This window comes from Chironomus tepperi, unplaced genomic scaffold (genome assembly GCF_022539635.2).
Source record: "Chironomus tepperi strain 1889 unplaced genomic scaffold, CSIRO-AGI_Ctep_v1 contig_244, whole genome shotgun sequence".
NCBI classification, from domain to species: Eukaryota; Metazoa; Arthropoda; class Insecta; order Diptera; family Chironomidae; genus Chironomus; species Chironomus tepperi.
The window spans coordinates 2,272,826-2,297,679 of NW_027226366.1; the positions used below are offsets into that span (position 1 = coordinate 2,272,826).

Genomic DNA, 24,854 nt, shown 5'->3' on the forward strand with positions numbered 1-24,854 from the left:
GATAACATATTCAATGTGAGTAAATAAAGTTTTTACGATAATTATTTTCTGTGCTAACAGTAGTGATTTGTCTTTTGGTTTATTCGGAAATAGAAAAGTTTGTGCGAAATATGCAAGCTAAAATTATTGATTATGCTAGTGATCGACTTGTGAATGCATTACATAAAATTGATAAAAAGGATGTTAAAAAAGTGATGACGAATGTCTCGAACAAAGTTCAGTCGAAGAATTCGCAAGCGCCATTAAATCCACCCTTAGATAGGGTGACAAGTAGTGATGAATATTGTGCCATGTTAAGGAATGAATTTGACTTTATTCCACCATCATATAGTGATAGACAGCGAGGCATATTAAAGAATAAAAATTATGATACAAAATTTAGTGTTGAGGGATCTGTTGTTGATAGTGGTATGATTAGTTTAAAGTGCTTTTATACTTAGCTAATGATTTAGCATTAATAGAATTTGTGCTTCGCTTTGAATATATGCAACAAGTGCTTCTATACCACATACAGCTTTGCTTCCAAATGAAAATGATACGTTTGAGCTAAAAATTATATTTTTTTCTAATTTTTATGAATTTAAAATTCAATTTAAAAGTATACAGAGATGAAAATTACGAGGAAGGGAACAAAAGCAATCTAGATTCAATCAGCAACAATGTTGAAAATTTCGAAGAACCAATGAAAATAGCAGAGGCTACCAAGCAATATCAAAGTGAAGTACAGAGTTTTGTACAAAAGAAAAATGTTGCACAGGGTAAGTTAATGTGATTGCTGGTTTTTGAATCAGCATCAAGATTATGTTCGTTTGAATGATAAGTTCAGAAGTCATTGACCAAAAGTTTGTTGCTTTTAGAAGTTATTCATATATTTATGGGTTTAAAATAATAGTGGGATTAGTTTTAATCAACAGATACCTTCTATGAGTTCTTTGGCTGTACTTGTGATCTATTGCCATATACAACCCAAGCACAAATGAAGATGGCTCCAATCAGAAGCTTCCTAGGCTCCTTCAAAGCTATTCTTTGAATATTAAATGGAAGTCTGCAAATGTCTGCCAAATAAACTCGGTACAGTAGTCTTCTTTATTTGTGCTGCTCGGAAAAGCCTGATTAATATTCCTTGTTTAACGCAGCTTCTACTTGTTTTCTTATCACATGCCCTGAACATCGAGAATTGTTCACTTTAAAATTGATTTAATGCAATAGAATCTAAATATAAATCCTTGATTAATCAAGAAAAATCTTAAATTCTAAGCTAAAAATACTTTAAAAAGTCACTCTCATACTTCTGACCGTCCATAAATGTTCAATCCTCTCGATAGGTCAAGAATTTGATGTAATCAAGTAATTTTCAAATGTATGTCAATCGTCTTAAATAATAAGCAAACAACAAACATTCCAATGGACAGTTAAAGTAGCCACAAAATAACAGAACCTTTACCGCCATGAAAATGAACTTCAAGTATTTTAATCCACCAAAAATAGTAATTTTCTGACAATTTGATAATGTAGTCTATTATGTAAGTGTTAAGTTCATTTCTCCTAAATTGCAAATTATTTCAATTTATATTGTTGGCTTTAGAAAATTGATTTAAAAAAAATGTAGAACACGCGTTGATTGCTCGAATCTCACGAAACGGTGCTTTCTAAACAGAAAAAAATATTCTTACAAAATTTATAGGTATGATGGACCTTGCATTGCTTTCCTCAAATTGTAACCAACTAAGATACGTGCTCGACATGAATTACATGCATCCATATTATTCAACTAGCCTAGCTCTAATTGGCACATCATTGGCATTGCAGATAATTGTTGGATTAGCTCTGCTGTACTCGAATGGGTAAAGTACCGTGATCTAATTTTATAGAATTTCATTTTAGGGTCTAGAATTTATTTACAGCTATAATCTAAAGCGTCAATCACATATGAATGCGGCCACAAGAATATCAAATTTAAGTATTGTTGGAGTTTTTATCATCACTGTCATAAATGTCTTGATTGCAGCATTTAATGGAACAAACTTACCAATTATTCCACCACCCGCAATTAAAAACATTACTGAACCTATGATGGATGCAGTTGCTGATGTTCCAATTGTGATGCAAGATGGTGCTGTCTAAAAATATTACAAAGAGATTAATAAAAAAATACAAAATTTTTATTTGATTAGGAAAAAAAATTTAATTAAATTTCATTTACTCACATATCACTGAATTAATTGCTGCAATTTTTGTTGATGATGAGTTCATATGCCGTCTCGTTTCATGCGACTGATCACGTTAATGAAAAGGATTTTAAAATACACACAGTGCAGATGTGAAACACATCAGTTCAACGATGTGCGTTTAATTTTCATGAAAGAAGACTGATATTTTGGCATTGGGATAGTCTCGAGTCGGTTATAAAAAGAAGAAATATATCACTTTGATAACGATCTCAAATATTTTTATAGCATCCGATGTATAAACTTTAAAAAAATATTATTAATTAAATGAAGATAATGATCAATCTCAATTTGTAGTGAAATCAATTGTAATTGTTTCATTGCACGTAATTTTATGTGTTTCATAAGCACACTGTGATCTTTATCAGAGTAATCTTGTTGAAAAATTTAAATAGAAGACATGAGTCGTCATAAAACTCATCATAATAGGCAAATTTTGAAAGAAAAGCTTGTTTACTCTCCTCAAATTAAATGAAAGACTTTTATCTTTTTTGGAGATTTTTAAACATACGTTTCGCTACACATTTTCCTCGATTACTTGTTTTTAGCATGGATTTTAAGTTGGTTGTGTTTAACAATTGTCGTTGTGACTAAGTGTCTAATTGGATTAACACAAAGTCCATAGAAATTCAGATTCAAAGTTGGGATTTGAAATATATTTCACTCTTTTGAGTACATGGCTTATTGAAAAACCAATCTTTCAGAATCAGAGAATCTGTCAAGTATCAAGCGACCAAATTGTGCTTTTTGGAATAACTGCGCTTAATTCCCGCTTAGGTATCACTGAATTAATTGCTGCAATTTTTGTTGATGATGAGTTCATATGCCGTCTCGTTTCATGCGACTGATCACGTTAATGAAAAGGATTTTAAAATACACCAGTGCAGATGTGAAACACATCAGTTCAACGATGTGCGTTTAATTTTCATGAAAGAAGACTGATATTTTGGCATTGGGATAGTCTCGAGTCGGTTATAAAAAGAAGAAATATATCACTTTGATAACGATCTCAAATATTTTTATAGCATCCGGTATAAACTTTAAAAAAATATTATTAATTAAATGAAGATAATGATCAATTCGATTCTCACCATGTGTTTCATAAGCACAATCTTTATCAGAGTAATCTTGTTGAAAAATTTAAATAGAAGACATGAGTCGTCATAAAACTCATCATAATAGGCAAATTTTGAAAGAAAAGCTTGTTTACTCTCCTCAAATTAAATGAAATAAGTTTATCTTTTTTGGAGATTTTTAAACATACGTTTCGCTACACATTTTCCTCGATTACTTGTTTTTAGCATGGATTTTAAGTTAGTTGTGTATAACAATTGTCATTGTGACTGAGTGTCTAATTGGATTACCTCAAATTTCATAGAAATTCAGATTCAAACTTGGGATTTGTTTTGGCTTAGCAAAATAGAATCTGAAGTATCGAGCCTTGTATAGACGAATTTACCAGAAAGAGAGTTAGGCCTCTGTGCCCGAGTGGTTAGTCATTAGACCGGAAATATATTTCACTCTTTTGAGTACATGGCTTTGATTCTTATTGAAAAACCAATCTTTCTTAGATTATTGATGTTGTTATGATGTTCAGACTGCAATCAAATCAAACAGCTTCAGATTGGAGTCCTGTCGTCATTACGTCTTGGCGATCAAGCGACCAAATTGTGCTTTTTGGAATAACTCTCAAATGCGCTTAATTCCCCAACCTCCAAGTCCATCAGTGATTTTCACATCAATTTGATCAACGATCTCTCAGTGTGTATATGAAAATTTATTCTGTTTTTGGTCTAAAAAATTTATAAGTAAAGAGTTGCAAGGTCAGTCGAGGTTTTTCATCTTTAATGTTTTAACAATTTCAACACTTAACAATAAAGACATTTTTCTATTTAAAAATTCATTTTTAATTGGCTTTAAATTTTCAAACTTTTTTTTTCAGACATTTGGCTCATTTGAAATTTTCCGCAAGTAGTTCGATGATGATGATGATTGCGGAAAAATAACCATTTATCATATTGTTTAATAAATACTTGATTTTTATATTATGTGGATAAGTTTACTTATGTATTCATAAGATTATCTCTTCCTCGACAGAAGTATAAATAATACAGCTAGATTGACATTGTCATTGAAAGATTAAGAATATTTTTGAAACCTCATTAATTAACAACAAAAGAATATTTGGCATTGTTTGTTTTTGTTTTTCAAGCTTCCATCCCATAAAGCATTTAAAAAGTTCTCTCTTATGTCTCTCGATTTCTATTATTTATTTGATGATTTAAGCAAATTGTAAGGATGTGAATTAATTTAGGTCATCAAATATTCATTCAGCTATCAAAATGCATTCTCAGTTGCGATTAGACATTCAAACTGATAACTTTCAATTCCATAAAGATGAAAGTTTTGAATATTTTTATGCTACATTGCATAATTTCTTGCATTATTGCGGATGAAAATGAAAATATTCAAAATGAAGTTGTTCAACGGTGGGAGGAGTACAAGGTAAATTCTTATGATAAATATCTACAAACATTAATATTACATGCTTTACATTCCTTTTTAGGCGCAATTTAACAAAACTTTTCAAATGGAATTTCGTGAAGATCGTCGTCGTAAAGCATTTGAAGAGAATTTAGAGATTATTCGACAACACAATGAGCAGTTCAAGCAAGGAAAATATTCATTTAAGTTGACTCGAAATGATTTAGCTGACTTGTCAAATCAGCAATATTTGCGACGTTATGTACGACTTGTAAACAGTGAGATTGATCTGACTGATGACCGTAACTACATTCTAGGGGATACTCAATTTGGTGACAAGGAATACCCAGAGACATTAGATTGGCGACTTAAAGGCTTTGTCACACCACCAAAAAATCAGAAATCTTGTGGCTCGTGCTATGCTTTTAGTGTCGTTCATTCAGTCGAGGGTCAATTGTTCAAGAAACTTAATCGAATTGTCGAATTAAGTGAGCAGCAAGTTGTTGATTGTAGTGCATCTCATGGTAATCACGGATGTTCTGGTGGATCTTTACGTACGACAATGCGATATCTTGAAAGCAGTGGCGGTTTAATGAGGGAATCTGATTATCCATATACGGCAACTGTAAGTAATTCCAAGTTTTCATTCATTCATAAAATTAAAATTCGAGTTCATTCATGTTTTCACTTATTCAGCATAATAAATGTTCTTTTGATCGAGATTGGGCAATAGTGAACATAACATCATGGTCAATTCTACCAGCTAGAAATGAAAATATTATGAAGGCTGTTTTAAATGAGGTTGGTCCTATTGCTGTATCGATAAATGCAGCACCAAAGACATTTCAATTATACAGTACTGGTGTCTATGATGACCCACAATGTCTGTCAACGACAGTTAATCATGCAATGTTATTAGTTGGATATACTGAAGATGCATGGATTCTTAAGAACTGGTGGGGTCAACGTTGGGGTGAGAATGGCTATATGAGAGTCAAACGTGGCGTCAACATGTGTGGCATCTCAAATTATGCCGCATACGCTATAGCATGAAGATTTAATTAAGCTAATAGCACAATGAAATGCTACTCAATTAAAAAAATTTTTATTTGAAATAAAACTTACAGTGTGACTAATAAAGCATGTAATAAATTATAAATTCTTAATTGTATTACTTTTGTTTGATTTCGGGAATAATATAAATATCGGATCAAGCTCAGATTAAACCATAGTTTGGTTTTTGATAACTAAGTACAATATATCGGTTGCAATATGAAGTCATTCAATTTGTTTTTCGTTGGAATTGTGATATTAAATATCAGTTTGACATTTGGTCAACAAATGGGTTTAAGGCCTTATCATAATACGAATCAGCAAAGTGAAATTCAACAATATGGAGGATATAATTCAAATCAACAGTCAAAAATTCAGCAATATGGAGCCAATGGACATCACCCACAGTTTAGAAGATCTAATGCAAATCAACAAACACACGTTCAGCAATATGGAAATAACAATGCAAATCAACAAACTGGAATTCAACAAGCTTCAAATTTTAGAAGATCTAATGCAAATCAACAGACACACGTTCAGCAATACGGTGGAAATAATGCTAATCAACAAACTCATGTTCAACAAGCTAATGGACGAAGAAATAATGCAAATAGTCAATCGCATATTATGCAATACGGTACTGGCAATTCAAATGCTCAAGGAAGTATTCAACAAGCTTCTAACAGAAGATTTGGTGGTAAGTAAAATAGTTGACTAGAGTTAATTAGAAGCTATTAAACTTTTTTATAGGATTGCCAGAAAACTTGAATCCAATGAAGGTCTTAGACCAAATGCAAAGTCCTTTCGGTCAACAACAAAGTAATCAGAAACAGTCCTTCAAATAAGAAAATTAGATGAAGTCAAAGAATTTAGGACCAAACATTGAAACATTCACAAAATTTGTCAAGATCTATTTGAAAAATTATAATCAGATAATAAAGTCATTATTGTATTTGCTGACTAATAGACTGACTGTCTACTAATCATTTGTAAATTTCAAGCAATTTCATTAATTTTACAGATGTCAATTTAATACATTACATTTGATAGGGTGACGAGCGCGAAATTTCAATATTTATGAATTGACCACATCAAATTAGTCGAAGTAAACTTTGAAAATTTAATCAATCAAAATTTTTAGTGAAAATTAAATCATCAAAAATGGAAAACGCTTCTTTTAAATCGGAATTTGCAGACCAAAAGCCAGAATGTTTTTTAAAAAGTTGCTCTATAGCAAGTAAATGCATTGGCTGCAAAGTTTTAAATTTTCTTGGACATTTCAGCATTTTTGTGTTGTTTATCTTGACGTAAGTGAATTTTGAAGAGAATTTTTCAGAAAATTTACAATATTTTTGGATTTTACAGGAAGATTCTTGTGTTTTTTTGGTGGTTCATTGAGAAAAAATTGACGAATATATTGCAAATATTAGGAAAAGTGTCTAAAATTCCACTGTAAGTTAAATCTACGGCATCATATTAATTATAACTAAAACACATCTTTGTCAAGATTTGACAGTTTTATTATATCATAAAATCATTGTTTTAAGTTAAAGGAAGAATTAATAATGACATAGAAGTACTTAAAAAGTCAAAAAGATTCAAATTCTATAACTTAATTAATTTAACATGGAGGTAATTAACAAAAAAATTAAAAACATTTTTATTCTTTATTTAGGATTGTTAAAATCATATTCATCATCTTTGTGCTAGCATTGTTCTGTAACTCCAGGAAAATGATCAACAGATTTCATTAATGACCAGAAATTAGTGGCTTTTAAATCGCCGTACATGCGTAAGTATAACATATGTGGGATTATTGATAAATTATGTCTGAAATTGAGAATTTTAACAAACTAAGCTGAGCTCGAAGTCAACTCAGATTTTGTATGGAAAAGTCGACTTCGAGCTCAAGAAATGAAGGAGTTTGAATCTAAAAGACACTAATCAAATGTGTGGCAGAATGTTGAAGGATGTCACTTAATGGACGTCACTTGCTAACGACCCATTAGTGACCATTCAATATTGTTTTCCATCACATTTTAATGAACACAATACCAACAATTCGAATAATAGACAATTTATTCTCTCACATTTTCATTCAAATCTCTGAATTGCATATAGCAGCACCAAAATAAAATGAAAAAATCTATGTATAGCAACAAGAATCTCAACATGTGAAGAGAAGAAAAATCAACAGTTTGCCATAATTTTTGTTTTCTTCTCATTCATTTTTCGCTCTGCTCATGGTATTCTTCGCGATGCTACAAAACTATAACGCTTCAACTATATTACATAGCACCATTTTCAATGAAAACTCATTTTTGTGGTGAACGTCAGTGGAAAAACATCGAGTTGCGAGTTGAAGTGTAAAAAAATTAATTGAAAAAGAAGCAAAATTTGGAATTTTAAGTTGTGAATTTATGTGAAGAATTGAATTTAAAAGGATTTGATTAAACTTTGTTAAGGATCTGAAATAAAAATGCAAAAAACTGTGAACTAAAAACAATTCAAATCTATCGGAAATATTGCATAAGTTGCCAATTAAAACAATTGAAAAGTGAAATTATTGAATGTGCGTAACTAACTGGATTTAATACCAAAAGTGTATCCCTGATCTATTTCTATAAAATTGCACTACAAAGTAGAGGAACAGCACAAGAAGAAGATAACATTTGCTGGAAAATAAGCATAGAGTTATGACAAAGTAGTGAAAAAGCAGAAAATCATTTGGCGTAATTATAACTTCAACATTTTTGCAGTTATGCTTGCTTGTCATTATTGTGTCTCATAGCAGGGAAAGAAAAAAAAAAGTTCTTAACACACTTACAAGCTGACAAAATAATATTTAGACACAAAGAAAATAAGAAAAAAAAGACAAGAAATTGATGATCATAATCGTCATAAGTAACTGTTTTGATAGCGAAACATAGCAAAATTGTTGCAAAAATAGTGTATATTTATAAGAAAATTCTAAATGATAGTTTTGGATATAATTTTTTGAATTTCTTTCAATACTGTGAACTAGTGAAGTGAAAAACCGCTAAGATATTTTTGTCGACAAATACTCATTCCATATTATTATCATAAGGCATACTCATCACAATGACTAAAAGAACAAAAATGAGGTAAATTGATATCTAAAAATATTCTCATGATTAAACTATAGCTAATTTACACTTCTTTTGAAATATATATGCCAAAAAATCACTTCTTCTTTCATTCGTTTGGAATTAAAATACCCAATTACATGAAAATAAATCCAAAAAAAAAGTTGTGGCAAACGGAAAACTTATTAAACAATCTATTAGCAATAGCGCGAAATCACTGGCGCGTGACCATGCATTCATTGACGACGTTGAGATAAGTATTATAAGCGCCAGACACATAAAATATGAGAAGATGAATGTACTCTATTGGGTTTTGTGTATCTTAGCTGCTTTTCTTTTAAAGATGATGGGAAATTATGTGTTGCTGTGTATTAAGTCGTTGGGATTTTTGTACTATGTTTACTTTATTGTAGGAAACCTTTATGAGCAATGCTCTAATTTTGAGATTGGAGAGGAAAATTTCACTAAGGATTTAAAGGATTTATTCAGATTTATCAAAAGTATTTTATTTTTATTCTAAAGATCCATAGACTATTCCATACTAACTTACTTCGTTTAACATACTGATCAACTGTGATGCAAGACATCTCTTAGTTGACGTCTAAAGCTAGCTCTATCGCTGGCTGCTTCTTAAATTCTTAAACAATTGGCTAAGTGAGAAGATTCAAATTTTAGAACTAAGATCAAGCACAAACTTAGCTCAAATTTACTCAAAGTTTTCTTGATCAGTGCTAACAAATTGAATAAATTTTGAATATAATTTCCATTTGATGTTTTAACATATTTTATTAAAATTCCTATTCATAACCTAAAATTCGACAATCTACAACTATCATCTAAAAATTGACCTAGAGAAGCACTTAAATTCTTAAAAAAGTAATCTAAAATGCCATTAAATTTTTATTTTACCACAAAAGATCTCAATTTCCTTTTGAATTTCCTGCAATTTAGTATTAAAATATAAAGGGCTGACTGTAAATTATACAATCTTTAAACTGACCTCACACTTCACAAATAAAGCAAATTGAATGTTAAAATCGCACTAGCAGAGTGTATGGAAATTTGCCATAGCTAGATCATTGTGCTTTTTAAGACACAAACATGAATTTCACATATGTACATTAGATACAACACATCTTGCGTTTTGGATCATTTTAATTGTTTCTTAAGTCTACATAGTGCGTCACATCGTCCATATACATCGCAAAATTAATAACCCAGAAAGTTGTAAATCAGATGCAATAGTTGCATCACCTTAAACCTGCCATGCTCCATGTTCATGACCTTTACAGTCACACTCACCCAATTTTATAATTTTAGTACATTATAAAGTTATTATGTCTTCTTTTCTATGTTTGTTATTTTTATTCATAAGAACACCTCAAAATTACTCTTGCGCAATATACGTAGATGTATATGAATTAAAAGAACGTTGAGATGATGTTTTATTGCCGTTATATGTTATGACATGAAAAACTTTAGAAACCTAGATTTTCGAGAGCAATTTTTCGGTGTTAAGGAATGCTTTATGTCTGAGCCATAAAAAGCACGTCAGATTAGATCAAATAAATCACGTAAAATCTTAAATTGCACCAGAATTGGTACACTTCTCGTACTATTTGATTACTCAATTTGATGCGAAAGGAAATTGACGTGAGAATTCAAAATATTGACATGCATGAACCAATAATTATCTAAACAAAGAGAAATTCAATTTAAGAACATTTCCATTCTAATCTTTTTTTATTTCTCTTTTTGGATAAATTGTCGTGGAGATTATAGGAAATTGCTGGAAATTATGATCAGACGCCTCAGATGCGGTGTTCTATTTTTACATTCTTTACCTTACCAACCTGAAAAATGATAATAATTTTATTTAATTAAATCATAAAAGTCATGGACGTTGGTTCCAATTCGATCCGTTATAAATTCTCATGTTTATTAATTCACACTGTCGCATTTAAATTCACCGTTTTGTATTTACATTGTCAAGTTTTTATGATTGATGTGCAATATGTCTCCTTTTATTGTCATTTTCCATCATTAAGTTTAATTCTTGTCTTTAGAATTTTGAATAAAATGTGAGATTAATTGTTTGAGAATTCTTTTCGGGTCAAGCTAAATGCTGAAATATTTAAATAATTGTTTGTTAAGTGATGTTCTAACTGACGTCGTAAGAACAAGTAATTAGCATACAATTTAGATTTTACATTGCGAATTTTTTATTGTTTGGTACTTGTAAGAAACTGTTTATTTTTCAGCTATCGTGTTATGGATCAATTGATAGAATAGAATGTTTTTATGGGAATTTCTGTCCCGAACAGTACTAGGGCATCGCTAAGTTACTTGACGATAACTCGATGGGTGATTTCGATTCATTCCTATGGCGATGTATTCGATTCTCTGCATTGTGCCGGTCGGGTGTAGAAATATTCTAATTGTAAATTTGCATTAGCAACATTTTTCGCATCAGTTGATCTAATTAGTAATGTTTGAAAGGAATTGGAATTCTAAATCTCATCAATTCTTTGATCTCTTCCTCTGCATAAGATAATTCACAAATAATGATTAATTGATTAAGGTTAGAATTAATAAAAACTCAAATAATTCCTTTAAAATTCTCATCATCAATGGAAATGGATTCCAACTGTAGAAAAATGAGACTCATAGTATATACACACATAAGAAATTAGTATTTAAATTTTATGCGATTTTAATTCAATTTGTTAAATGTTTCAATCAATCTGAGGAAATGTTTCGTAAGAACAAACTAAAAGCATCAACAAAAGCGATTACTAGAACAGTTTCCATTTGTTGAGAACGGTAATGTTGAGTTGTGAATTTTTGCTATTGAACGTTTTACACACAAAAAGGTTTCAACATAATTCACACATAGCATTCAAGTGCAAAAAACTAATTTTGCTTTCCGTCACTTCCAGTTACCTTCAAAAATATGCAAAATAAGCTCCTTATCCTTCACCGCCTCATTTAATTATTAATTAGATCTTTGTAACATAATCATGTCATTAAGAAAATAACTAGGTTGAATTAGGGGAAGTCAACATATGAATTTAGCAATTAAACTTGACACTCTGTCAACCATAAACAATGAACATCCACACGATTGTGATTGAATGCATGTAAATGATATTTCCACAATCAAATTTATGCTGGATGAAAATGAAAATTATAATAAAAAGTTCTATGCATGAATAGAGCATAAGAATCCAAATGCATAACAATTTTTTATGCTCTTATTTTGTGGTTTTCTCTGGACATTAAAAAGTCATTCGAGTGGAAAATTATGAAAAGCTGTGAACAATCTTCATGTGGTTTTTGTGCAATTTTCCATAATTATTCATACCTGAAGTAACCTTCTTCATGCCTTTTTTTTGTGTCTAGCCGATAATTGATAAAAATTGTTCTAATGAAGCTTTAAAAATCATTTTATTTCCAATTCTTTCGGTGAAGAATTTTAATGCTTCAAAGTATCCAGAAGTGGAACTATGTTTTGTAATTGTGGTCAATGTAGTTTAATCTAGACTTCTTAATTGATTTATAATTTCACAATGATGTTTATTCTTCGAAGTTTAAAATTAGACTGACATTATACGAAAAAGGGGTTTTCAACTATGTACAATAAATATTGTTCAAATCTCAAATGATCGTTATAACAGTCAAAAGCTAAACTATGGAATATTTAAAGGAACTAGAAAGGAATAGATCAAGTAATGCTTTCAAAAGTACCAGATTCAAATCATATTTCAGAAGGAGTGGATTGTTAAAGAGTTTGATGACTTACACGTAAACAAAAATAATTCATGAAATTTATAAGGCATGAAGTGGTATAATTTATTGCAAGGCCTTGAACAATACGCTCCAGGTTAAAGTGATCAAAAAGCACTAAATTGGGTGTAAATTGTGTTGCACTTAAATAAGTTATCATCTTCATGATACTATATCATAATGTAATAAAATTGTTCAAATACTGATGCCTGTACTCGACGAAAATGATTTAATACTTTAGAATATATCGTGCACGATACTTTAACTCAATTTTCCTGAGCAGCTCAGTGAGTTATGAAATTGCATGCTCACCTTATTCTTTCATCGTCAATGTTGAAGAAAGAAATGAAAATTGACGTAATTCTTATAGCGTTTAGCGGGTTACTGGTGCTAATGCATTCACCTACTTATTCAACGTTTGGGCGTTCCTTAATGATTGTTATCATTGTGCCATGTTCTGGATGAGTATTATCCGTTAAATTATTGCAAAAATTCTATGATGAACGTGGTTTTGGTGGTTTTAAAAATTATTATATTCCCATGAATTTCAGTGCCTTACGGATTTGATATAATTTATATTAATTCTATTTCCTTACATCTTTCACTCTATCTTTACAGATTACATCATTCGTGTATCAGCATTTATATAATTCTACAGGTAAATTGCCCATACATTATCTCGAGAAATAGCAATTCGGAAGATTCAATTTCAATTGTTCTTCCTCAAATCAATAAATTTGCACAAGAAACTCCATATATGTTATTAGATAATCGAAGCGATTGAGTTGTAATAACAATTCAAATAATAGAAAGAAGCTTATTGACTTGAGGCGGAACAATTAAACCTTATAATTTATAATAATAGATTTTTAATTGTTTTATGGAATTACATTAGAGATGCTCGTTACTTCTCTATTGATTATCATGATTCTGTTTACTTTGCCCTTAAGACTGCCTTAAATCTGATACTATTTGCCTACACAAACATTTCTTATTGCATAATAATATTTTTATTTGAGGTTATGCATGACTTCCTACTGCAAATTCGGAATGCATTCACATAAATAATATAATTTATGGATTTATTTCAGATTATTACTTCATCATGTTACTCACAGTCAACCGAATCATCGTCATCGACATTATCGAGTGTGATAGCAAATAATACATTAACAAGTACGAGCAGTACAAGTAGTATGTCCTCATCAACATCACGTCATAAATATGTTCCATCTGTCTCGCCAAGTCCAAAAGTTAAGAAACGCGGTAGCTCACATGCCGGAGATACAACATCAACAACAGCAAAAGTAAAGAAAAATGCTCATGCGGGCAACGTACAAAATGTCAACAGCTCACGTGAAGCACTTAATCAAGAAGGATCTGACCAACAAGTAAGCGTGAAGACAATAATTAAATTAATTTAATGACACCATTGTTGATTCTACATAACTAAACATGCAAGGACATCCGGTGGATTTTCATTTATTTTTTCAGAGTCAAGAAACTAAGTCATTAGAAAGTGTTGCACAATTTTGACAGAATAGCACACATAAAATACGTACTTCAGTGGTATATACTCGATACATATATATGTGAAGCACATATTACGTAAAGAAATACAATAGAAACTATCTTTATCTTTCCAATCGATGAAGCAGAGACCTTCGTTGGTGCTTTACGAAAATATAATATACTCATGTGAAGACGAAGCATATGTTGCTTTACTTTTGAGTCTACAACAAAATATCTATCGAATTACGAGCAGACCGCATACGAGGTCGACACTTTTTGATGATTAATTCAATTAAAACAATGAATTTGAGAAGGAATCTCCATCGTGAGATCTTATCAAAAACTATTTTTCAATTATTTCTATTGCGTCTATTTTACAAAAGTATTTGTCGGACGAACATTTAGTGGCTGAAGTGTAAGATCACAATCTTTTTATTGTTTTTATGTAATTTGCAACATAAATAAAAAGATACAGAATGAATTAAGATAGAATTTAAGACACAGAGTTCTATGCAATGTGCCATTTAGTGTTTAATTGATGTCTTTAACCTAATTACAATAATCTAAGTTAGGAATTATAGTGGAAAAACATGAAACAAATTTAATGCAAGAAATGCAATTTTAATAACTTTATTACTTTTTCTGCGTTTAATTTGCATACGTTATTCGCACAGCATTGCAGTTAACATGTAATTTTATAATTCACAAACGTTTGTCGCGACAAGATGAGACACAAAAAATAATGTTGAATCAGTAAAAGAACAGTTTCATTGTTGTAAAAAAAAAGATTCATATTGTGGTGCATCATGGAATATAAAACTGTGTCTTCAAGAGAAAATCATCAGAGTATGACGGACCATCATTATTATAATGCTTATTCTTTACTCTCTGTTACATTAAGGCGGAATTCTTGAGACATGAAAAATTTATTCATAAAAAAAAAATAAAGATTTGAAAATGAAATTTGTAACTAAGACGGGTGCATTGATTTGAATTATTTTTTCTATGGGAATGGATGTTTGATGGAAGTTGTAAGGGAAAATTTGGAGCAGAAAAAATTTGAAGTTTAGAACTATTGTTCACGATTTTGTTTCTAATTTTATGCATTTTCATGAGAATTTATTAACAAATTTGCATTAACTGACCTACGATACAGCTTAGAATGAGTCAGACAACATATAGAGTCGTGAGTATAGTGTGAATCTTTGTTATATCGATCTCACACTCTATTATCTGCTTGGAATTGAACTTACTTCTTTGCAATCAAAGCTTGAAATCGACTCAAGTCAACTTTTCCATACAAAATCTTAGTCGACTTCGAACTCTGCTCGTCATGGAGTCTATAAGACATTCGATCTGTTGTATAATTACTCGGCCACATTGTTTTTACTGTATATGTCCTGACATCCCGAATTATACTCTACACCACACATTCTCCAGCTTTGTAGAAGGAAATCAGTTATATTTTCTTTGATTCTTGACTAACACGAGCACCGACAACAAAATATTATGGATATATTCCTAAATAAATAAATATTCATACCTAAAACAAACTTAACCTGTTTGTTTTAAAAACTCCAGAATTTAAATTAATAATCAGCAAATCCAGAAAGTTTACGTCTATAAATCCGCTAAAAATTAGCAATTCCACAAGAAATCCAATACCCATCTATGTCAGTAATCACAGTTCATTATAAATACAGCATTAAAAAATTTAGAGAATTCCTGCTCATATCAAATCAAATTAATCATGCGATTTCACACATGATCCAATCGCATGCATGCGAAGATGATCATTAATCTTTTAATTTCATTAAAATTTCCCAACTTCTGTCATAGATTTATGATGAAGTTTGTTTTATTTATATCCGAAAATTTCATACATCTTTGAAAATTGTCTAATTTGGTATGAAAAGTCTTCTTCAAGGTCGCATTGTAAGCATAAATTAACAGCGTGAAATGTAACAATCTTTTTTGTTCGCATAAATTTTCTCCGGGGCAATTTTTCATATTTTTTTTTTCTGTTTTGTTTTCCTCTCGTTAACTGAACTGACCGAAGAAATTACATAATAATTCAGTTGTTGAGTATTATATTTCGTTTCTGGGTCCGTAATTCAATTTTTATATATTTTCGTATGTTTGTTTTAACTGTTTGTTAATTTGATAAACTCTCTTTTTCATGGTTTTTATTTAGTTCAATGTTATAAATGCTCAAAAAAATGAAAATTGCCAACTTCCTTGAGCGGTTCTTTTCTCTTTTTTTATATGAGCAGCAGCGCATTACTATGTTTACATGCTTTTTCACAATTTTCCTCACATGTCATGTTATCCATTTGTTTTGATAGGTTGTTTATGTGTCTGATCCGAACGGATATGTCCCGTTAAATTCATTACGCGGTCCTGCTGTGTTGCCACCACATCTTTATGCTGGAGCTGATCTTGAAGCTTGGAGACCTGAACTGTGGGATAGAGACTACAATCGACGTTATCGATACAATAATACAAAAGTCCAACGTATGTCTAATTTAGAGTTGTTAATTATTTTAGAATTTACTGAATTTTATTTACAGACATTGAAGCTGAATGTCAAGATGACTACATGAAAATTAGAATTGGATTCAATGGAACTTTTAACGGATTACTCTATTCATCAGGTACATACAGTTTAATTTTCATCTATGACATAATATTTGATTTTGTGTATCAATAGGCTACGCTTATGATCCTGACTGCATGTATATCAACGGTACTGGAAGAGACTATTACGAATTTTACATTCAATTGAATCGCTGTGGAACTCTTGGAAAGAATAGTTTACATGAAGATTCTCGTAAGAATCCAACGGTATGACTTTTCATTGTTTATTCTAGACTTAATGGACATTAAATTGTCATTTGCTTAAAATTCGCAACTATTTTGTCAAAACAATGATGATTAATTGCTGTTTTTAAAACTTAAAATTAAATTACAGAAAAATTTCATGTGGAATACAGTGACAGTTCAGTATAATCCATTAATTGAAGAGGAATTTGATGAACATTTTAAAGTGACATGCGAATACGGATATGATTTTTGGAAAACGGTGACATTCCCGTTTCTGGATGTTGAGTAAGTGTATATTTATGCAAATTATTTAGCACTTTATTCTTGCGAAAAGTTCTCTAACATGTAAATGACATGCTTTGAGCACAGAACGGTATTTTTGCAGTGTTTGCTGTAGATTAAGCTGTGATTAAGATTGAGAAGTTTAAGATTTTATGAGATTTATGATGAAATATCAAGTTTTGAATTTAAAAGCTTTAAGTTTATGGAAGACTAGAAAGGAAGTAATGGAGAATTAAGGAATAACATTAGAAGATCATTAGAATTTACAATTTTGTTTCAAAACATTAATTTTGATTATTAATTTCCAAAATTTAGAGTTGCAACTGGAAATCCCGTAGTCTTTACATTGAGTCCTCCAGAATGTTATATGGAAATTCGCAATGGATACGGTACAACTGGAACGAGAGTGGGTGGTAAGAGATCATTTTGACTATTCCTATGTCTATAGACAATTCAAATCTAATTATTTTACAACTTCCAGGACCTGTGAGAGTTGGAGATCCATTAACTTTGATCATTTACATGCGCAGTAAATATGGTAATTTAACTTAATTTTTTAATAATTATTCAACAGATTTTAAAAGCATTTTATTCTCAGATGGATTCGATATTGTTGTTAATGATTGGTAAGTTCCATAATTGATCTTCAATAACTAATCAGAAAATTCATTTCTGCTTCCTTATTTCATTCCATTAGCTATGCACACAACGGAGCTAACAAAAGAATTCAACTAATTGACGAGTTTGGATGTCCAGTCGATGATAAATTAATTTCAAGATTTAGAGGATCATGGTCAGACAGTGGAATTTTCGAGACACAGGTTTATGCATATATGAAGACATTTAGGTTTACGGGTTCGCCAGCACTTTATATTGAATGTGATGTTAGAATGTGTCATGGAAGATGTCCTGTAAGTTCATGATTGTTTGTTCTGTAAGACAAGTGTCTAAATTCTCTAATTCCTTACAGAGCCAGCCTTGTCATTGGAGGAACCTGAAGGGAGTAACTAAGCGTGAGGTTCAGACAGAAAAAGCAAATTCAACATTATCAGACAACATTAGTTTATTCCAATCGATTCGCGTTTTACAAGATGAAGACGACGGTGCAGTTCGAGAAGAATCGGTACAAAGGAAAGATCCAACAGAAACATGCATGAAAACGTCAGTTTTGTCTGCATTGACAGCCATGTGCTCCATGTTACTTTGCATTTTAGCGGGATCACTTTTTGTGACATGCACGAAGCTAAAGCATCGCAAAAGTGAAAATTCATTTTTTGACTCATCATATGTTACAAATCGATCACAAATTGACTAGACATTTAGGAATAATAAACAGTTAAGCATGATTCAATTAGAAAATTAATTTTAGAATTTTATATTGATGTGAATTTGGCGTCCATAAATTCGAATTTTTTGTGGAAATGGACAACATTTCGACGAAAAATTCTTTGATATTGCATTTTATGGACTCTGAATTATTTTGATGTGGCACATTAATTTAAAGAAAGTTAGTTAATAATATTAACTGTAAGACATCCATAATCGAATGAATTTGTACATATTCTTTTTTACATAAATTAAGACTGCATTTTATACCTTACAATTATATAAGCTTGCGTAATAAGATAATTTTTCATAATTTCATAATTTTTTGGTGGTGGGTTTTATTAATTAAACAATTTTAATGTAAATATTGAATGATCAATAAAATTTTCTTATTAAATAAAAATTCTCTAACGGTTTTTAACTGCCAAAAATTTAAAGAAAAAACACCGAAAAAACATCGAAAACTAAAGAAACTTATTTTTAATAGAAAACTTTATTTCCACCGACTGTTGAACTTTTTCCAGTAATACGGTACATTAATTATAACATGTTGATACATAATAATCACATTCGATGTTGAAAAACTTGTTAATTTAAGCATTATAACAGGAAACGTGTTTAACGGTTTAAAAAAATTTAAATTTCTGAACGCCACCCAAAAACATCGAAGGGTAAATTTATTTGTAACGTTACGTGAAAAAACGAATTTTTAAACTACCCTCCCCGCTAAAAGGGGACCGAAATACGTGAACGACCCCGAACTAAATTCATTCGATAGCAAGATTCGCTAGATAAAAGAAGGATTTTGTGACGTTAACTCATCTTATTAAGTATGTAAGGTTTATAAAAGTACTTGATTTATTTTAAAACATCGATATTATATAAGGTGAGTACGGAGAACAGCAATTAAATGCTGAAATTAATAAGAAACGCGCAAAAGTTTAATGGCGATTCCAATTTTCAATCAATTTGATAAACTGGATGTACTGGATCTTAAAACAATAGATTTTTTTGGCGCAATTGTATTCATGCATTGTTATCAATTGTTTTAGTGACATGCTTCTATTATATCTATTGTTTATTGACTAACCCAATTTAATTTCATTGCAGATTCTCTGACAAAAGGATATTTTAAGACGAAAAGTTTTGGAAATTATCATTTTTGCTTTATTTATATTAATTAGTGATCATTTTATCCGACATTTCAACAAAAAGTTATCAAAAGAAACACACAAAAATGAAATACTTTTCAAATTCCAGTGATAATATGATTTCAAACACATTATTTCATGAGCAAGTAACACAAGTAAAAAGTATCTTCGACCATTGGAATGAGTGTGAACGTACTGTTGTTATTTATGCATTAATAAAGAAGATGTCATTTTATAGTCTCAAATTGCTAATGAATTCAATTGAGAATCACCTAAGACAGAATCAAAGTCCTCAACAGTCACTCATGTACGAGGAAGCAGCCAATGCATCATCATTTTTGAATAAATTACTTCAACGATACAATTCGCTTACAAATTTCAAATCCAGCAGTGATAACATTGACGCAAACAGCGATCAAGAATTTAATAGTAGTGACAACATTAAGAGCTTAGAAGATGATCTCGTTTTAAAGTATAACAATAAGGACAATATAGTGAATGATTTACTCACATACTTGCCACTGCTTAGACCAAATAATGACGAAGGCAAAAAAGTCTACATTCAATTCCTTCCTCTTCTGATTGAGGATTCTATTAAACACAACCTTTCCATTGAATTGGTTCAACAATATCTCTCATTACTCCTCATTCATCCTGTGATTAAATCTGAGGACAGAATGTAAGTTAATTAATTCCATTGTAAATTTGTAGCGGCCATTTTGAATTCCTTTTGGCGCTAAAAATTCAAAATTTCATTCGATCGTTATTTTTTAAAATTTTACTAACCGTTAATTTGTTCTTTATTTTTAGGACATTACAACAACACCTTCTCAAGCTTCATGATCATTTATCAGTGGGCTACTCAACAAACAGTATTGGAGGCAGTAATTATAATATCTTTTCATCTGAGAATCCATCGTCATTTATGTCGACGACATCTTCAATGTCGAGTGTTTCATCATCAAGTTCACAATCCTCGACGACGTGGCCAACAACAATTCCACAAATACAAACAAACAACAATAATACAGAGATCTTTAGGATAACATCAAAGAAAAGTGATCAAGAATTCTGGGATTTAGGTAACTTTCAAGTTACACCAGATTTTTGTGATGATCTCATTGAAACCAAATATCCAACACCAATTGGAAATAACAGTGCTAGTCAAAGCAGTCTAAATAACGGTGCAAAAGCTTCAAAATCATCAAGTAGCACCTTAGCAACATTAATTTATGACGCAAATGACTCAAATGATGAACATCATTTATCGTTCTCGAAGAATGGCACTGATGTTGAATTTGACAACGATATGATTGATACATCAAAAACTAATTCATTAACAGTGACCGTTCCAACAGGAACAAATAGCAGCAGTACAACGAATGACTTTTTAACTGTACCAAATTTCTTCAATGATCGCCTTTTTAATGATGTTTATGGCTATGGTGCATTAAGTGACGGCTTCAGCGATGATGGTAATAATACAATTAAGACTAGACGTTCTAATAGTTTGACAACGCCAACGGCAAGTTGCGACTTTACTTCATCATCAGCAGAAAACTTGGCTAACTTACAAAAACCAAGAAGCTTTTCATTATCAATGGAATCATCTCGTAATGCTTTAATGACATGTGGTTCCGAGACACGCTTAGATAAATTAGTACAGATGCAAATGAATAATAATCTCCATCAAGTCGGTATGGGTAACATTGCAGTATGGCTTAAAAGTTTACGATTACACAAGTATTTGTGGCTCTTCACTAACATGACATATGAACAAATGATGGACATGAATGAAGAATATTTAGAAAATTTGGGTGTTACAAAAGGAGCTCGTCATAAGTTGGTGCTATGCATTCAAAAATTGAGCGAACGTAGTGCTCAATTAAAGCAAATTGAAAAGGAATTGCTTGACGGAACAAAGCCTTTAAAAGTTGGATTGGATGAGATCACAAATATTATTTTGACTCCTATGAAGCCTATTAACTCGGTTCCTTGTGATGAGGATGTTGCTACGAATGTAATGCGATTATTAGATTGTGGTAAGTTGATGCTTTATTTTTTTAAACGGCCATTCAAATTTTGAATATTTGCCAATCTTAAATTTGAATTTCAAAAAACCGTTGAAAATTTGAATCTTATAAAATCGTTAATCTTTATTTTTATTTCTTTAGCATTTCAAATTATGCAGAGCATAAAGTACCTATCTAGTGCGGACGAAGAATCTGTAAACGTGTTTTTGTGGGTTCTTGATAAGGCATTACATCACGAAGCATTTCTTCAGCAAGCAGCTCGCTTAAAAGAGTACAAATATAAATTGCAACGCATTAAAATGATGTTTGCTAATAAGTTGTATAATGGCAATAGTACTAATAATAAGGGAAATAACATGAAAATGCGGTAAGTGCGAGCATAAATTCTTAAGTCACGATATAGCTGTTGTGTAATATGTTGAAAGTATACAAAAGTCGTGTTTTGCATACTGTTTTGAACTTTTGAAGCTCTAAATTAATCAATTATTCTTTTTTCATTGCAGTTGGACAAAAACAAAGTTGAATCAAGGCATTGTTGATAGTCAGAAAAATCGTAAAAACTCGATGACGTACTATAATAATATTCAGCAGTATCAACCAGTTCCAAGCCCTTCAAACAACAAACAAAGTATATCTTATCCAACATTCGCAAATACGTCACAAGCTTCACCAAATTTGAACAACTTCCAACGCTCTGCGAGTCGTGACAAGTTGAATCAATTTACGCTTATGCAGCAACAGCATCACATTCAATTCAATCAACAACCAACAATTCCGCAGCCAAACAATAACGCTTATCATCGTAATTCATTAAATAGTCTCATGCCATTTCCAATTCAGCAACAACAACAATATCGCCGTAATAGCTGCGGCGTAAATTCGTCCATGTCATCGCTTGTTGATAGCAATGAGCAAGGTAAGAGCATCAGTCCAAATATTATGAGTATGACTACATCATTGACGCCTAAAACAACAACAATGGATATTAATAGTCGCTTGGAATCATTGTGTCGACAAATGACTGAGCAAGCTATCAACTAAGGCCATTTGCTCTCTCCTTTACTGTACTTTTTTGCTCTCTACAACAATTAAAAGCGGGTAATAGCTTAAAACCGCAAAGATACTAGCTATAATTAAACACATTTAATGCCGGATCATGGCAGTATCCCTTCTTATTTGACTATATGACGAAAAAAATACATTCCTTTTTGATTGAATACTATTTTTATGATGATATAATGGTTCTGAGAAGTTGTTTAATATTATTATTATTTATGTGACACGTAAAAAAACTCGAATTAAGATTCATTGTGACTGTTGCATAATTTAACGTATTTTTGAGATTCAAACAAAATTTGGAGTCAACTTCAAGTCTTATTGATTTGAAATTTTCAAAATCGTGCTTGTAACGTATTTTTGAAAAGTCAATTCAGTCACCAACTTCAAGTGATATATGATTTCTTTTGAAATTCAAAAAGTCGTTATATGTGCTTCATAAAAATGGATGATAAAATTGTTTGAACACAGTACTTTATTAATTAAATTAAAAAAATTGTTATAATTGTTAAGGCCACATAATTTTTTGTGTTTTTTTCTTTTTTTCTAACTTGATTGTAAGTTTAATTAATTTAAATGTTGATTGTTATTGATTGTGCGCCAAAAAAAATTATGAATAGTTATTCAAATTTTTATAACCTAATTAATTTAAAAAAAAAATTGCACTAAAACTGAAAAAGAAAAAAAAAAATGATGTCAAACGACAATACTCACATAATGGAAAAAAAAAATTTCAATGAGAAAATCGTTTTTAATTAGCTTAACAGTAAAGAAATTGAAAAAAAAAAAAATGTTGACCTTTAAAACGCTTATAAACCTAGTTTAGAAAACTAGACGATGAAAACAGAAAAACTAGTTAAATGACACTTTTCAATTAATTTTTGAGGCGCAAGGAGCGAGTATAAAAAAATTATTGTTAATTCATTTTCCTTCGCATTAAACAACACAAAAGAATGCAATTTCAATTTGTTCACATATGAATAAGTTTTAATAAAAATGAAAAATCTGATAGGAAAATGTTTTTCCTCATTTCAACGAAACACAATGAATGTAGTAATGAATTTATTTTGTAGGACCAGATAGTGAAAATGATGAAGATGAAAATTGTTTCTGTCTAATTGTGATCATGATGATATTTTATAGCTAAATTATACAACAAAGAAGAATTTAAATGTTTGATGTATAGTTGGTAAGGAACAACTATAATTGAGGGTTTTTGATTGGTAGATTTTGATATTTTAAGTTTGAGGAAGTCTCCACTATTATTTTAAGATTTCTCAAATCCACTCAAGTTTGAAAAAGTCGTTAAATTTCAAATTCCAAATAACCGGTTAGATTCCAAAACCCAAAGAACCGATTGATTTCAAATTTTAAAAAACCGTTTGATTTCAAATTTCAAAGAACGGTTAAATTTTGAATTCCGAAAAACCATTTGATTTCAAATCTTAAAGAACCGATTGAGTTCAAATTCTAAAAAACTGCTAAATTTCAAATTCCAAAAAACCGTTAAAATCTAAGAAGCAAATAGTCGATAAATATTTGAACTAAATTTATCAAAGATCTGATATTCAACAGTATATCTACCAATGGATTATTACTCAACCCTCAAAATAGTTAATGATTAATTTTAAAAGAAAATTTAATGTTAAAAACCAGTGAAGAAATTAATCATAAGTGATGTGAGACTGATCAATAGACAGAGAATTTTTTTGTGAATGTTTGAGATGAAAAATCAGGAAAAATAAAAAAATTTAATTGGCTTAATGTACTTTTTCATACACGAGAGAATAAATTTTTAATTGTGTCTCAACTGAAATTAAAGGAAGAATTCAGTGTCGATTTTTTTAATTTTATTTTCTATTTTAATTGTTGCGACAATTTATGACGAAATAAATAAATTGTAATTTTTGAAAATAAAATATGATAAACATTTTGATCATCAGCTAAAAAATATTGAAGATGCCTTCCTTAATTGCTTTAAAAATTCTAAATTACAGACCCGATGTCATGCAC

At 30.6% G+C, this 24,854-nt stretch overlaps 4 protein-coding genes across 4 annotated transcripts; all 4 read left to right on the forward strand.

Moving 5' to 3' along the window:
* Positions 1-72: 72 nt before the first annotated feature.
* Positions 73-2,786, forward strand: LOC139091348 (uncharacterized). Its single transcript, XM_070641387.1, has 4 exons — positions 73-408; positions 600-758; positions 1,685-1,844; positions 1,905-2,786. The coding sequence occupies exons 1-4, from the start codon at positions 111-113 to the stop codon at positions 2,122-2,124; spliced, it is 837 nt and encodes a 278-aa protein (XP_070497488.1). The 5' UTR covers positions 73-110; the 3' UTR covers positions 2,125-2,786.
* A 1,829-nt stretch (positions 2,787-4,615) lies between these two features.
* Positions 4,616-5,831, forward strand: LOC139091462 (procathepsin L-like). The gene is made up of 2 exons (XM_070641573.1): positions 4,616-4,733; positions 4,795-5,831. The coding sequence occupies exons 1-2, from the start codon at positions 4,626-4,628 to the stop codon at positions 5,443-5,445; spliced, it is 759 nt and encodes a 252-aa protein (XP_070497674.1). The 5' UTR covers positions 4,616-4,625; the 3' UTR covers positions 5,446-5,831.
* A 153-nt stretch (positions 5,832-5,984) lies between these two features.
* Positions 5,985-18,856, forward strand: LOC139091438 (uncharacterized). The gene is made up of 13 exons (XM_070641526.1): positions 5,985-6,462; positions 6,516-6,597; positions 13,277-13,316; positions 13,750-14,049; positions 16,516-16,684; positions 16,741-16,824; positions 16,881-17,014; positions 17,142-17,278; positions 17,591-17,688; positions 17,757-17,813; positions 17,874-17,901; positions 17,973-18,186; positions 18,246-18,856. The coding sequence occupies exons 1-13, from the start codon at positions 5,985-5,987 to the stop codon at positions 18,588-18,590; spliced, it is 2,166 nt and encodes a 721-aa protein (XP_070497627.1). The 3' UTR covers positions 18,591-18,856.
* Positions 18,857-19,332: 476 nt separating this feature from the next.
* On the forward strand, positions 19,333-23,886 carry smg (sterile alpha motif domain containing protein 4 smaug). Its single transcript, XM_070641356.1, has 5 exons — positions 19,333-19,487; positions 19,712-20,431; positions 20,563-21,794; positions 21,927-22,152; positions 22,289-23,886. The coding sequence occupies exons 2-5, from the start codon at positions 19,839-19,841 to the stop codon at positions 22,824-22,826; spliced, it is 2,589 nt and encodes an 862-aa protein (XP_070497457.1). The 5' UTR covers positions 19,333-19,487; positions 19,712-19,838; the 3' UTR covers positions 22,827-23,886.
* The last annotated feature ends 968 nt before the right edge of the window (positions 23,887-24,854 follow it).

Bases quoted from the DNA above. Each gene is read 5' to 3' on its own strand.
- LOC139091348 (XM_070641387.1), top strand. From the start codon at position 111: ATGCAAGCTAAAATTATTGATTATGCTAGTGATCGACTTGTGAATGCA. The intron at 409-599 runs GTATGATTAGTT...TCAATTTAAAAG, and splicing joins GGGATCTGTTGTTGATAGTG to TATACAGAGATGAAAATTAC. The intron at 759-1,684 runs GTAAGTTAATGT...CAAAATTTATAG, and splicing joins AAAGAAAAATGTTGCACAGG to GTATGATGGACCTTGCATTG.
- LOC139091462 (XM_070641573.1), top strand. From the start codon at position 4,626: ATGAAAGTTTTGAATATTTTTATGCTACATTGCATAATTTCTTGCATT. The intron at 4,734-4,794 runs GTAAATTCTTAT...ATTCCTTTTTAG, and splicing joins AACGGTGGGAGGAGTACAAG to GCGCAATTTAACAAAACTTT.
- LOC139091438 (XM_070641526.1), top strand. From the start codon at position 5,985: ATGAAGTCATTCAATTTGTTTTTCGTTGGAATTGTGATATTAAATATC. The intron at 13,317-13,749 runs GTAAATTGCCCA...GATTTATTTCAG, and splicing joins GCATTTATATAATTCTACAG to ATTATTACTTCATCATGTTA. The intron at 16,825-16,880 runs GTACATACAGTT...GTGTATCAATAG, and splicing joins CGGATTACTCTATTCATCAG to GCTACGCTTATGATCCTGAC.
- smg (XM_070641356.1), top strand. From the start codon at position 19,839: ATGAAATACTTTTCAAATTCCAGTGATAATATGATTTCAAACACATTA. The intron at 20,432-20,562 runs GTAAGTTAATTA...CTTTATTTTTAG, and splicing joins ATTAAATCTGAGGACAGAAT to GACATTACAACAACACCTTC. The intron at 21,795-21,926 runs GTAAGTTGATGC...TTATTTCTTTAG, and splicing joins AATGCGATTATTAGATTGTG to CATTTCAAATTATGCAGAGC.